Here is a 14,158-nt window from a genome sequence, read left to right on the forward strand (position 1 = left end):
GTGGTGAAAGAGTAAAAGTTCGAGTTGTGGATTTAAAATGTGGTGTATTAGAGGCCTGGGAGGTTTTACCTGGTGTCAATGCAGAGTGATACAGAAACAAACGTATAAATATAGAACAAACCCGGCGTGACTCCCCTCTCTGTGGTGCAAACCACAAACTGGATATAAATCCCGGCCATGACTGCAGCATATCCACCTGTGATTGGTCGGTGATCTCCGTAAATCCGTCTCGATTGCTCAGTAAACACTGCAGATCGAGCTGTGATTGGTCAAAGTGCATGAAACGTGGAATGCGAATGAAAGGAATGAGCCTCGATGATTCAACTCCAAATGGTCAGGCCACGCTTTAAATCCAGCTATGATTGGTCAATCAAGGTGTGGACACTGCAGAAAACACACACACACACACACACACACACACACACACACACTAGGCTGTGGGTATCCATACATGCACACACTTGACCGTGTCCACTGAGGCCATCTGGTGAAATTTAGGTTATAGGGTTTGATTACTTTTTTCCCTGCAGAGCGTGAAGCTCAGATGGATTCGAGGCGATGGGACTATTTTCCTGTCACCTCACAATGAGTCACAACACAACACTCGTCCTCCCTCACTCTTCTCCCCCTCTTCACCTCATGGATCAATCACAGTTTGTGTTTTTTTTTAAATGTCCAGAAAACAGTCAACTGCAATAAAACTACAATAAAATGAAGTAATATCTGTAATATCTATAATAATAGATTTCCTTTAGTGGACCTTTGAGTAGCTGGATGAATATAGTGTAAGGTCAAGATGATGTAACAGTCGCATCAGCAGTTTCACCTCAGCAAATTGATTTCATCCTCGACCGACATGAGTGCACACAGACGGCTGCTGGAATCAATCTGCATTAACGGAGAGGTGGTTTTTACTTAATGGGCATCAACATATTCCCTTGAACTGTAATTGGGATTAGATTGTGTGTGTGTGTGTGTGTGTGTGTGTGGGGTGGTTAAGGTTTGACACTGAGCAGTGAGGGTGAAGATTGTTTTATGAGAATTGTTGTTTCACAGCCTCAAAGGTAGAATCAGTCTGTTTGTCTTTTCTGTTGAGGACAGAGTTTCCTGATTGACAGGGGTCACATTCAGTGTTCGGATTTGCTCGTCCCTCGTGGCTCACGTTGTGTCTCCGTGTTTACTCGAACCAAGCAACAACCAGACAAGACGGCAAAAACACTCCAGACATGAAAACTGATATTCATTCGTTTTTAAAAATAGCAGAGTACATGTCTACATGTCATGACTTTTGAACCTCCTCAGTTTATCAACGTTTTTTAAAGTATTTACTCTCAAAAACCTCCAGATTCAGAGTTTGTCCAGTCAGCCTTGGACAGGAAACCAAGAAACCAGTTTTACATAAGACATCCAACTTCACAGACGGTTTGAATGATATCGATGTATCTGTTACGTTTTCTTTCTGTCTCACTGTAAATGATGTTGTCTGTTTCCAAGCAGAGAACTGTGCTCTGTCATTTCTGCCTTGATAAAAAAAAAAAACACACAGCTCTGTTGAAAGTCTGTCTCTGTCCTCGAACCTATCCGACAATCTGCCTGAAAGTGTTTTTCCATCTGTTTTCTCTTTTTTTTTTCAGGTCTCTGAAGGAGGGTCGCACCCAATCCTGTAAAAGCCAAAACAGTCGTAACATCATATGAAAGGAATCTATTGGAGGCGGACCCCTCCCTTATGAACGATAAGACTGTGATCTCTGTTCCTCCCTGACCTGCCTGCAGCCTCACAATCTGAGTGTCTCTGTGTGTGATTCCCTCTGCGGCTCTTGGCCTTTTTCTGATCCCTCTCCTTGTCTTTCTTTCTTTCTTTCTTTCTTTCTCGGTTTCTGTCTCCGTCGCTCTGGTGTTGCTGTGCAGGGGATAACGACAGGTGAGGAAGAGGTGGAGGAGAGGAGATGAAGAAACAGAGAAGATCAGGGCACTGCTGTTTAATCATGTTAAGAAAAAGCTCCTGCACACCCCCCGTCTGTGCAGCCTTTCCCCCCCCGGACACACGTGCATGCACCAACACACACGCTTCTGGTTTCTTAACATGATGTAGATATGATGTTATGAAACGACAGGGACTGTGGAATTGTAAAAAGCCAATATACTGTACATAGATCATTTTAAACCTGTTCACACTGAAGCGCTGATTAAATGTTTATATTATATAAATATTTAAACAATCTGTTTACACTCCATCATGTATATTAAAGCTTATTCTCTTTGCTTCTTTTGGTTTCAAGTTTTTGTTGAATCCTGTTTATTCTCTAAGATAATTTGAATGTTTTGGTTTGACTCCACCCAGTGACGTATTTTTGTTTGAATATCAGAAACTTGAAACTTGGTTAATCCATCCTGGTGGTACACTGTTGAAAACAAATCAATTCTGTGATTTTAAAACTAAGTACAAATGTGCAGTTTTCATTTTCTCCTGTAATCAATTAGTTAGTGTGTTCTCTGAGTGCATATAATTAGAGAACAGAGCCGTGCCATGCCGTGCATACTCCGACCGGTTTTTAATCTAGTCTAGTGCTACTTAAATACATTTAAATTGTGGTACGCTTTGGAAAACCTCCAGCTTGATATATGAGTAGAATATGTTTCTAAGCAAACAAGGTAAAAAGCTGCAGCGGTTCATGGGTCTTTAATGTTTTATATTCTATCCATCGAACAGTCCATTGATCCAGCATGGTGACATTGAACAGCTGAGCCAATACGTCCATTTCCAAATGACAGAGCTAATGAAGTGTCGAGGAGGATGCAGCTCGTGTGCCGGAGTCAAAGGGAGCCGGTGTTTGTCAATATCGGCAAAGAGACTTTAGCGAAGACATTCACCCTTCACCTCTCCTTCCTTCCTCCCTCCCTCCCTTTCTTATTCTTTCAGCCGTTCCAAACCACCTCCCTCAATTTCTCTTTCTGCTTTCCTCCTTTCCCCTGACGTCCCCTTGAGAGTGATGTTGTTTTCACCCCCGACACCCATTTCACTCCCCACACTGCACCTTGTTCCTGTCCGATTCATTCCATGTTTCATCTCCACCTCATCGTCCCTGTCCTTTTATTTCACACATGCTTCACCAACTCTCCTCCGAAGCTTCTCTGCGTGTGTTATTATGAAAAGGTAGATATGAAAGATACTGAAGGTAAGTGCGTAGGTAGAGAGTGAGAGAGAGAGAGAGAGAGAGAGGTAGATAGATGGATGGATGGATGAATAGATAGATTGACCTTAACATTCCCTAAGTTTATTTGTTGGCCACTCTAATGATAATATGTTTTTACTGTCAACAAAATGAACATGATCCTCATTCAAACATTGTAGAAACAAAAACTCCCCAAAAAATGTTTTAACTGCAAACGAACAGAACGTTTGATCCCAACTGAGACCACCGCTCTTGTTCGGACTACATTTTGATTCGTCCAGAAAATGGTCAGAAGTTCAAACATTTGTAAAGATTTGTAAGCTCCATAACTTCGCCTCATTTTGACTGAGCGTTGGTCCCCATGAGGTCTACTGGTCCTGTCCGAGTCAATGTTTGTGCCAGCGAAGGTCCCGAAGAGGTGACAAAAACAAGCGCGCACACACTTGACCACCTGTGGTGTGTATTAATTGTCTGTGGGTCCTGATGGGGGGAGGGGGGGGGTTAGTGAGGTGGAACAGCTTTGGTATTTGCTGACCTGCTGGCCCGTGAAATCTCCCTGCATATGCACACTCCTCATATCCATTTAAATAGATTCAAATAAACGACCTTACACTGTGACTAGATTGGACGCAGGCACAGACGGTCGGATGGATGGATGCATGGATGGATGGATGGATGGACACGGGGAGATAGGTGGATGACATAGAAGGTAAAATGCCGTTAAATGCAGTTTTTCCGTCCATTTCCATAAATCATGGGAATGTGATGATTGATGGCTCGGCAGCGGGAAGGCGAGGGGATGTGGCGGCGCGTTGATAGATGGATAGATGATGTGTGCAGCGAGGGGGAACTGAAGCAGATTCCATTTGAGATCTGCCCTCATCTGATGCACGCTCATGCCATTGCTCTAATATGTAGATTGTGTTTAGCCTTTATCTTTTGTGGCGATATGAGGAGGGGGCATGAGCACGCACACACACACACACACACACACACACACACACACACACACACACACACACACACACACACAGGCCCTTTCAGTTACGACAAACACTAATAGATTACATTTAACTTTTCATGACACGATCTAATCGGTATTGTTCAAGGTTGAAGTATTGGATTGTTACGTCATGTGATGAGAATTTGTTGAATCAGGACAATAAATTATAGAAGAGACGAGTTTTACTTTTTCTCAGTCGGACGTTTCCTCTGTAAATATGTCGACTGACTGAATTTCCGTCTCATTTCAAACGTGGAGACAGATCAGGATGTTTATGTTGCCAGTTGGGGACTGAATGTCCTTCTCTGGGGCACAGCAGCCGAACCCCCCCCCCGGGCACCGACAGCTGCCGTGTGGTTCATGTCAACCTTCTTCACAAGCTGCCAAAGGTGAGTCTGAAAACACACTATCACTATTGGAACTCTTCAGAATATGTGCATGTATTTTCACTCTGGTGATCAGTGAGGATAATTATACTCGACACATATTGTCATGTCTTGTCTCATGTCTTTCTCATTATGGACTCTTTTAGTATTTGACTTTTATCTGTGTTTAGATTTGCGTTTATTCTGTGTTTCCTGTTTTATTTTGAAATTCTGATCTCCCTTCTTTGTTTCCGTTACTTCCTGACTTTGTTCGTTTACTTCCTGTCGGTTTCACCTGTGCGTCCTGTGCCACCTGTCTCTAGTTTGTCATCAGTTCAGTTTGTATTTAGGTCAAGTCCTCAGTTGTGTCTTTGTCGAGTCGTCTGTTTAGTCTCTGTGTCCTGGACAGTTTGGTTTCCTGCCTGGCCTCCCCTTATTTTTGTATTCGTGATTTAACATATAATCTCTATTGCAGTATTATGGTCTGGTCACTTTTAGGAACTAGGTTAAAGTTGTGGAAACATCACAAACATAAAGTTTTCATCAAATGTAATGAAGCTCAATCAGCAGATCTATCTTCCAGCTGACGGAGGGTTTTCCCACTTTCTCTCATTTACTTAATTACTCTTTAAGCGCCTCTCTTGACTGAGTAGTTTTACTATCGCTGCGACCACTGAACAACCAAATACCACACACTCATAGATATCAATCCTCTTAATGCTCCAGACTATTCTCATGAATATTCATGTATATTTCCAGGAAATTGGTTAAAAAAAACATCAAAAATCCACCTTTTTTCGCAAACTTAACAGAAGTAATACAAAAATCTTGCGTTCCCCTGAAAAATGTTCAGTTTCTTTCTTCATAACCTCCAGATATCCGACAATGTTAGAGAGGAAAACTAAAGGGAAACTGAGATTAAAACCAGATCTCAACAGCACAAGTTATTGATTTAGTCTCAGACGTATTGAAACACAACATTTTCCAGTAACATCTTGTTCTAACTGAATCACACATGGACGGACTCTGGAAACTGTCTTTTTGTAGGATGACTGGAGGTCGGGTAAAATGTCAACCTGTACAATACATCGCACAAAGAAACACCTTAGCATATCTATGGGCTGGAGCTGCCCATCCCAAAGCTTTTTATCTGTCTCCTCGCTCTGTTCTTTTATTCATCACTCTATTTCTTTCCCTGGGAGGGAAGCTGTGTTGGTGGAGGTCTAAACGCCCTGGAGCGGACGGAGGGATTTCAGGTGTCAGGGGAGAGGGAGAGAGAGAATGTGAATAATAGATCAGAGAGGGGGATAGAGAAAGAGGGAAGGAGTCGGGAGAAGAGAGCGAGGGTGACATAAAAGGTGGGAAATGGAGAGAAGTGAATGGAGAGAGGGAGAAAGAGATATAAAGCAGGTGTCAAAAGGACACAGAGTCGGATCGGGTCGGAGAGGAAGGTGAAGTTGGACGGACTGTTTTCTTGGAGGGCAACCGTGACAGGAAAACACACATCTGTAAAAGTCAGACGTCCATCCATCCATCAGTCCATCTGTTCATCCATCCATCTGTTCCTCCCTCCCTCCCTCTGTCTCTTCCCTGCTGCCTCCAGTGTGGTCAGGAGTTGTTGCATAAGGCAGCGATTCATCTTTTATTGAGATGGGAAGCTTCTATAAATACGTCCACCTTGTTCTGTGGACGTTAAGAGCTCAACCTGTAATCCAGCTAAAAATACACAAAGGATGACCACAGCAAATTAGATTACACTGTTAAACACACGACTTGTGTTGTTTCTTAAACTCGTTTTGAAGTGAGTTGTGTTTATGTAAAGATGATGATGAGTCACTTCCCCTGTTGCCTGACATCGATTTTAAGAAATCAAATCTCAACTGATATCATTTCAGAAAACAAATATATATATATATTGACACTATACATAATACTGAGCCAATACTCATCAGCTTTTAATGCCGTGACTCGAATGTGTACTGAATTTATTGAAACTGTTCAGGTGATCAGTGAAACCCGATACGACCCAGACCGATGAATCAATATTAACTGCAGCTCTGATTTACTGCACAATATTTAACACCTTATTGTGTTTATATATGTTGTGTCACAACGTGTGTGTTATTCTGTGTTAACTCAGACATAATCTATTCAGCATTAAAGCACTTCGAAGTTTCCGACTTAAGAAAAAGTTATGTTGCTGCTGTAAAACTGAAATATCTCACTCAGGTTTTCAACTAAGTTAACTGGGCAACAGTCATTTTATATCCTTGAAATATCGTATATGTCCAATATTGCTTCACCATTAATAATTTGTTTACATCATACATATGTTTATATAAATAATATATACATGTATCCATAGTAGGACTGATAAAATATTTATCTTATCTTATTTTTATCTATCTTGTCTTGGATATTTATCGGTTTATCACTATAGGGTATTTAGTCCAACTGTATTCATATATAACCTCCCACAAACAGGAGTAAACAGTATATATTATAAATGTGGCACAGCAGAGTTTATATGTGTATAATGTGCATATAATTCTGTCGCATAACACCATTCAATCACAACTGTTACAACAATGTTTTATCTCAAAGATCAGGTTGAACGTATCACAACATGTCCAAAAATTATACAAGGACAAATGTTCATATCAGTTGATGTCAATTATTTTCTTAATAAATGTCACTTTATTATTTCTTTTAAGTTAAAAGACAGATTTTTGCTCCTGAGTGAAAGTTATGTGAGCTGAGAATGACAACGATTAACAAACAGCAAAACATTTCACAAATCTGAGGTCGATCAGTTTTGTAAATCAATATATATACATATATGTATATGTATATATACATATATATATATACTCTTTTATCACCCAGCCTTATTAAAGTTCCATGTGATACTTAATTTTGATATAAAAACAAACATCTACTTTACATTCCTGTATTTTTCTTTTTGGCCTGATTCCCAGATGAAGCTTTTTTCATCCTAAGAGTCACACATTGTGTGTTTTGAGAATAAATTCTGCAGAACAACTAACACTTGATACCAGGAGACTAATCAAAGCGTGAAACCAGAAATGAAGAAATGAGGAGGAAAACAGTTTAGTGTTCCTTACCTGAGCAGATCAATTTCATCAGCATGAACCCCTGTTCTCCGTGTCTCCTACTGGCACATCTCAACAGGCAGGAAGCCAACTTCAGCGCGTCTCCAGAGCTGCTGCGTGCACGCAGCTGCAGAGAGACAGAGAGCAAGAGAGAGGGCGGCAGATCAGTGCGTGAAATTGGGAGGAGTGGGCTTAAATGGGAGTGAGGAGGAGAACAAAACAGGTAGATGGAGAATGAGAGGAATAAATGAAAAGAGTGAGAGATGCTGATACAAAGAGAGGGAGGGAGCAGAGACTGATGTGCGAGTCACAACCTCAGAGCCCGGCTGTTTATAAAGCCTCAGGCAATGTGTGCGTGTGAGGCAGTGAAGTGGCCACCCACGCCACCCTGTGTGTGAAGATGTGTGTATATGTCTGTGTGTGTGTTTCCAGTACATGGCCACAGGGTTCAAATGTTCCAATCAATACCTGAGCATCACACAGTTGTATAAATACATGCACACAAATACTACGAGTTCTGCTTTGCATTTTATGGCAAATGTTCCGTGGCCCTGAAGTACACACACAACACAACGGCACTAACTTCTAACGACAAAGTAGGTTTCTGGTATCGACTCGTCACTGATTGGACAACTACACTTTCTTTTTAACTAGTATTATAGTATTACTCGTTGGGTTTTTTTATTTGCTGTTGTATTTTACTTGCATTTGTGTTTTCTTATTTGCCCTTGTGGTTATTATTTCTTTTTGTTGTATAGTGTTTTATGATAAACCTGGTTTCCCTCTTCAGACCCAACGTCCCCCTCTCCTTCTCTCCTGGCTGCTGTTGTTCTGGACCAGTGTCTCACAGGGTAACTTGCGGCCATTGATATAAGAGTGTACACATCCGGGTGAATCGAGGACAAATAAGTGAAGCACTCTGGATAAAAGCGTTTTATAAAAATAGTCCATTTACTATTCAAACGTAGATTCAGAACCTGTTTGTTCTCTACGTTTTCTGACCACAAATAACCGTCTGGTTTCAATAATACAGGACAGTCGAGCCATTTACGATGATTTTAACCTAAAGTTAGTTGCTGGGCCTCCTCCTCCTCCTCCTCTGACGATGAAGCTGCTCTTCCATTTTACAAATTCATCAAACTGTTAGAGGAAGAGACGTTGCGTATGTTCACGTCCTTGTTGGATTTGAAAGTATCTTGTGGACCAGAAGGCTGGAACAGACAAGTTAAAGCGATTGTTCCAGGGTTAAAGGTCCAGTGTGTAAGATTTAGGTGAAAGGGAACTATTGGCAGAAATTTAATGCAGAATAATCCTCATGATGTTTTCACTAGTTCGTTTCATCTAAATTATATGAATTGTAGTTTTCTTTACCCCAGAAAATGTCCTTTATATTCAAATACTTTATATTTACATCGAAGGGACCCTCTCTACGGAGGCCGCCATGTTTTTTACTTTAGTGCAGACTGGACAAACTAAACACCTTCTGAGTTTTTAAAACAATTAAAAGCTACCACGGGTTCTTTTTCATGTTTGGAAGGAGAGGGTGACGTGAGGGGTGTTCAGCTGCAACATGACACTTCAACACTAGATGTCACTAAATTCTACACACTGAACCTTTAAGTCTTGGTTTTAAGCTGTTGAATCAAGTTTAGCGAGAGGACGTAGACTGTCGGTACAAATCTGCCACGTGAACCTATTTCAGTCACTCCCAATAAAATACCAAAAAGTGGGTGCAGCAACTCACTGTGGAGATAGATCTGGTTATGTGGGATTAGGGTTAGGCCTCCTGTGGTGACGTTTAATGTTTGGGTAAGGGGTGTGTGTGTGTGTGTGTGTGTGTGTGTGTGTGTGTGTGTGTGTGTGTGTGTGTGTGTGACTCATGAGAACCTACGATAAATTCCGCTTTGTTGTTACATAACTGTCCCGACTCACACACACACAGAGACAACACACTCTGGCAGCTAGACTGAGCTTCATCTCGTCCCTCCCTCTCTCTCTCCCTCTCTCTCTCCCTATCTCTCTCTCTCCCTCTCTCTCTCTCACACACACAGGCACGACACATACAGTGGGTTGTTCTCACTCCGCTCTTGCACTGTTGTGTGTGAGTGAGAGAAAACACAGAACTCGCAGGACTTGTGTCACCTCTGCAGACGAGCCACAGAAGAACTGATCCGCTGTGTAAATTACAAAAAGCCCAAAAAGTTGAAACAACATGAGAAAATCTAAAATGACGTAACTTATTGTTATTATACTTATTGTAAGTCCTCAGTGTTGTTACATTACAGGGTTTTGTGATATTCAATATCACACAATAACAGCTGAAGATATAATATTATCTTAGTTTAATAAATACATTGATCTATTTGGATTTTATAGATGTTTTTTTTGATATCATACAAGCAACGTAAATTTGAGAATGTCATTAATAATGTCATTTAAAATATAAGCAGCCACGTAAGGTGACGTTTGCTTCAGTTATCTATGATTAAATAAAGCGAAACTCTTTAACACCTGATCCCGAGACATGAGATCCAACTGGACATTATGATTTCTTTTAAAACAGAGACAATAAACAAGGACATTGAGATAAAACCACATGAATTTGAACATGAATATATCAAGAAACTCTGATTTAAAAGTAACTGTTGTGAAAAGATATATTCTCATCCAGTTTAATAAATAAAAGGTGAGAGGGTGGTTTAGATTTTTATAGATTTATGTGCAGAAATGGAAATGATGTAATTTCACTGCAGGCTCGCGTTGCCGACTGTTGCCAACAGGAAGCTGCTGCCAGTTTCTAAAAAATCACGTACAAATGTCCTTAGAGAGAGTTTGGTGGGAGATGAGAGGCTCATTAAAATCCTGACTGGACGTGCAGGGCAGAGGAAATATGAATAATAATAACATGATCCACTTTCAAATTCACAGTCACAGAAACTCTATGGTCTCCGTGTGAGACAAAGCATTTCTGAAGATGAGACTGTTTTAGAAAACAACACTTGACGACAAACATATGAGAGAACAGTTCCTGTTCTCTCTATAATGTCAGAATCACAAAGCGAATAATGAAACACACTTTTCAAAGTGGATCCAGGAATCTCGGATGGATCTCTATGAGCGTCCAATGAGTGGAGGCGTGACTGGATTTAAGGAGACTGTTGGTGAAGGCATGCAGTCCCCTCACTAAACCACATTTGAACCACATAATAAATTAATTCTTCTTCATCGAGAGCTATAACGTGTTCTCGCTGAAATTATTAAAAATGTTGAAAATGTCCTCACAACAAAAAATCTGGATTAACACCAAACTTTCATGAGTTATTTCCAGACTCATATCACATCCTTACACCAAGTTTCGTGGTCGTCCATCCAGACGGACAGAAAGACACAAAGACATCTGAAAACATAACCTGCTTAGCGGAGGTAGCTATTGTTAAAGTATTAGAGTTGCCAGAATAGAGTACTTGTACCACACACACACACACACACACACACCACAGTGCAGAGCCTTTAATACTCTGCAGATGAGACAAAGCAGGTGATGGTTTGAAGAAGAAAAGAAGACAAGAAGTGAGGGACAGGACCAGTCAGAAGAAAAGAAACCGTGGGAATCAAGTATCGCCTGAAGCCACAACAGCACTCCATCATTTCCTCATCTCTCTCTCTCTCTCTCTCTCTCTAATACCCCCCCCCCCTCTCTCTGTGTGATGCTCTCTCCCTCCCTCTCTCTGTCCCTCTCTCCCTCCTCTCATCCATCTCCTACCAGCTCTCCCTGACAGTCTATTTGGCCCACACAGCCCTGTCATCCATTCAACCTGTCAGTCCTGGCAACGGCACCAATCTCACACTGACTCGTGTTTGTAGCCGGGCAGGCGGAGCCGGCGGTCAGAGCGCCGGTGCCACAGCTGAAAGCCGAGAAGGTCAGAGGTTCAGCCCTTGCGGAGCCCAGAGTTCATGTTCGTCCTCCACTACAAGTTTTTCATGCATTCTACCTCTCATCCTGAGTTCATGTGACTTTTGCGTATAAACGTGTTTCAGGCTTTCACCATCGCTGATGTGTCAGATTTTAAACCAGTTGTCTTGGTAACCGTATCATTTAGAAACAAAAGCAAACGTCTAATGTGTGTATTTCTGTTGTCAGGCACGTTGTAATAATACCAGGTTTAACTATAAAGTGTCTTTTCTTATCAAATAAACAGATTAAATGTCTATTTTGACTTTATTTGAGTGTTTACGATCATTATTTGGGTAAAAACAGAACCAGTTAATAAGGTGATTACATTTAATTTCCATTTGCACACCGCTCCACTTACTCTACACCACTTAACATTCATCTATGATAAACTAAAGGCCTGATGAACTAAGGAAACATTAACACATTATTTCCGGGTTACGTTTCCAGGAGCTAATCTCCGTATAATGAATCTGTCAAAGGTTTTTTTTTTTTGCAGTGCTGACCTTCATGGCTGACTGAGGAGCAAAAGCCACTTAGAGAAACCCACTGAGAGCTGTGACGTCCTCTGGGAGCCCGGCACTGAGACCGTGTGCTGCCCGGACAATGTGAAGCTTTCAGATCAAACTGTCACTGATAAAGTCACAAGTATTAAAACTGGGAATGTGGCTTTTACCACGAGGAAGCAGATTACCACACTTCTGTTGAATCAAGGGAATCACAGTCTTGTTTTTTCTGTTTTACGTCATTTGCACCTGTAGATTGTGGTTAACGCATCACATGCACAGTAACCTGAGATGAATTGACTTCACATTTGTTCTGCATCTCTCTCTCTCTCTCTCTCTCTCTCTCTCTCTCTCTGCACTCCCACTGGAGCTGTTGTAAAGCTACTGCACTTCACTGCTGAAACAATAGAGTTAAGTGAGTGGGAGGAAAAGCTGAGCGAGAGAGAAAGAGATGAGCCTTTTCCAAAAATCACTGTAAGACGCCCACATCCGTCCGATAGGAGCCTGTGGCGTGTTTGTGGTAAAGTTAATGTACTTAAATAAAACTAACTATCGGGAGTTCTTCAGTAACCTGTGTACTTTTGTATTTGAGTTTCTCTTTCATTACTAGCCCAGTTTATAAAGATTTATATTGTGAATGTATACCTGTTATATATGTATATATAGTACATTTTTATACTTATATTCATATTGTATATGATTCCTGCATGTACACTTACAGCATCTTTACATTACAACTTAAAGCATGAATACAGTATTATGCATAATATACATCCTTGTACACTAAATTTAATCATTTGTTACGTATCTTAATCTATTTATACTTTGACTCCACACAAGTAAAACGCTTTAGTATTAGTATTTAGTAGTATTACTTCAATAAAGTACAGGGTTAGTTATCATTTATTGGACTTTTATTGCAGAGGCATTCATGTTCATTCAACTTCTGTACTGATCAAGAAGAATGACATGTTTTTAAAATGTACATTTTAATGTATTCAGTGAAAGTATGTCTGATTATCAAACATTACCATTGGTCCTAAACATACATATACATTTATTTGACTAATTATACAATTTAAGCAGTATTTCCATGCAAATTCTACCTTCTTTACTCATTTAGAAGAATCCGACACTACATCTTAGGAGATGATGGTGTTACTTAATGTATTCAAAGCAGCCACAAACAATACATTTATCCGACCCTCTGTAAAAGCGAGAAGCATGAAATTGAAATATTTGTGTACAAGTACCTCAAATTTCAGTAAATGTACTGAGTTGCATGAGTTACACTTGTATAACGTACTCACATCGTAGCCTGTTCGTGCAGCATGTTACATAATATCACTTTTATTCTGAAGGAAGTTTGATGATAAGTGATAAATTCACAAATGACATTAGACACAGCTGTAACTGCATATCGTGGTGTCGTACATGTGTAGTATTTACATTTGTCATAGTTTCAGGATCAGCACACAGAGAGAGAGAGGGGGGGGGGGGACTTTAGCTTGAGATGGAGAGAGAGAGAGAAAAAGAGAGAAAGAGAGAGAGAGAGGATGCTTACCTGCAGAAGATGAATAAATGTGTTTCCAGGAGCAGACAGGACTCCTCATCAGCTCCTCAACGTCTCTTCACATCTTCACATCACTGACAACAGCAGCAACAACATCACTACATCCAGACTGAGGTCCTCCCCTTTTCCTCTCTCCCTCCCCCTCCTCTCTCTCTCTCTGTCTCTCTCTCTCTCTCTCTCTCTCTCTCTCTCCCGGGACTTGGCCCACCTCCTCAGAATAGCGTTTCGTTAAACTCCCGGTGATGCCCGAGGTTTTACCCCCGCACGACGATCCACACTGCACTCGTTCTCAGATCCTCCTCCTCCTCTTCATCATCATCATCACTGTCACCATCACTGTCACCATCCAACCCGTGCAGCTCTATTCCTGTTCTCCCTCTATTCCTCTGTCCGTAGCATCATCAGCTGCTTCTCTTCCCTGCATCCTCCTCATCCATCCTCCTCCCTCCTCATCCATCCTCCTCCTCCTCCTC

General features: G+C 41.1%; 1 protein-coding gene across 1 annotated transcript in view; it reads right to left on the reverse strand.

The window, feature by feature from the left end:
- bean1 (brain expressed, associated with NEDD4, 1) overlaps positions 1 to 13,860 on the reverse strand; it is a 29,618-nt gene extending 15,758 nt beyond the window's left edge. The window contains exons 1-2 of the mRNA XM_069539128.1: positions 13,677 to 13,860; positions 7,667 to 7,781 (exon numbers count right to left, since the gene is read on the reverse strand). Coding sequence (XP_069395229.1) covers positions 7,667 to 7,691 — 25 coding nt within the window. The 5' untranslated portion in view covers positions 7,692 to 7,781; positions 13,677 to 13,860. The remainder of the gene's footprint in view (positions 1 to 7,666; positions 7,782 to 13,676) is intronic.
- Between the last annotated feature and the right edge of the window lie 298 nt (positions 13,861 to 14,158).

This window comes from Paralichthys olivaceus, chromosome 14, assembly GCF_024713975.1.
Source record: "Paralichthys olivaceus isolate ysfri-2021 chromosome 14, ASM2471397v2, whole genome shotgun sequence".
NCBI classification, from domain to species: Eukaryota; Metazoa; Chordata; class Actinopteri; order Pleuronectiformes; family Paralichthyidae; genus Paralichthys; species Paralichthys olivaceus.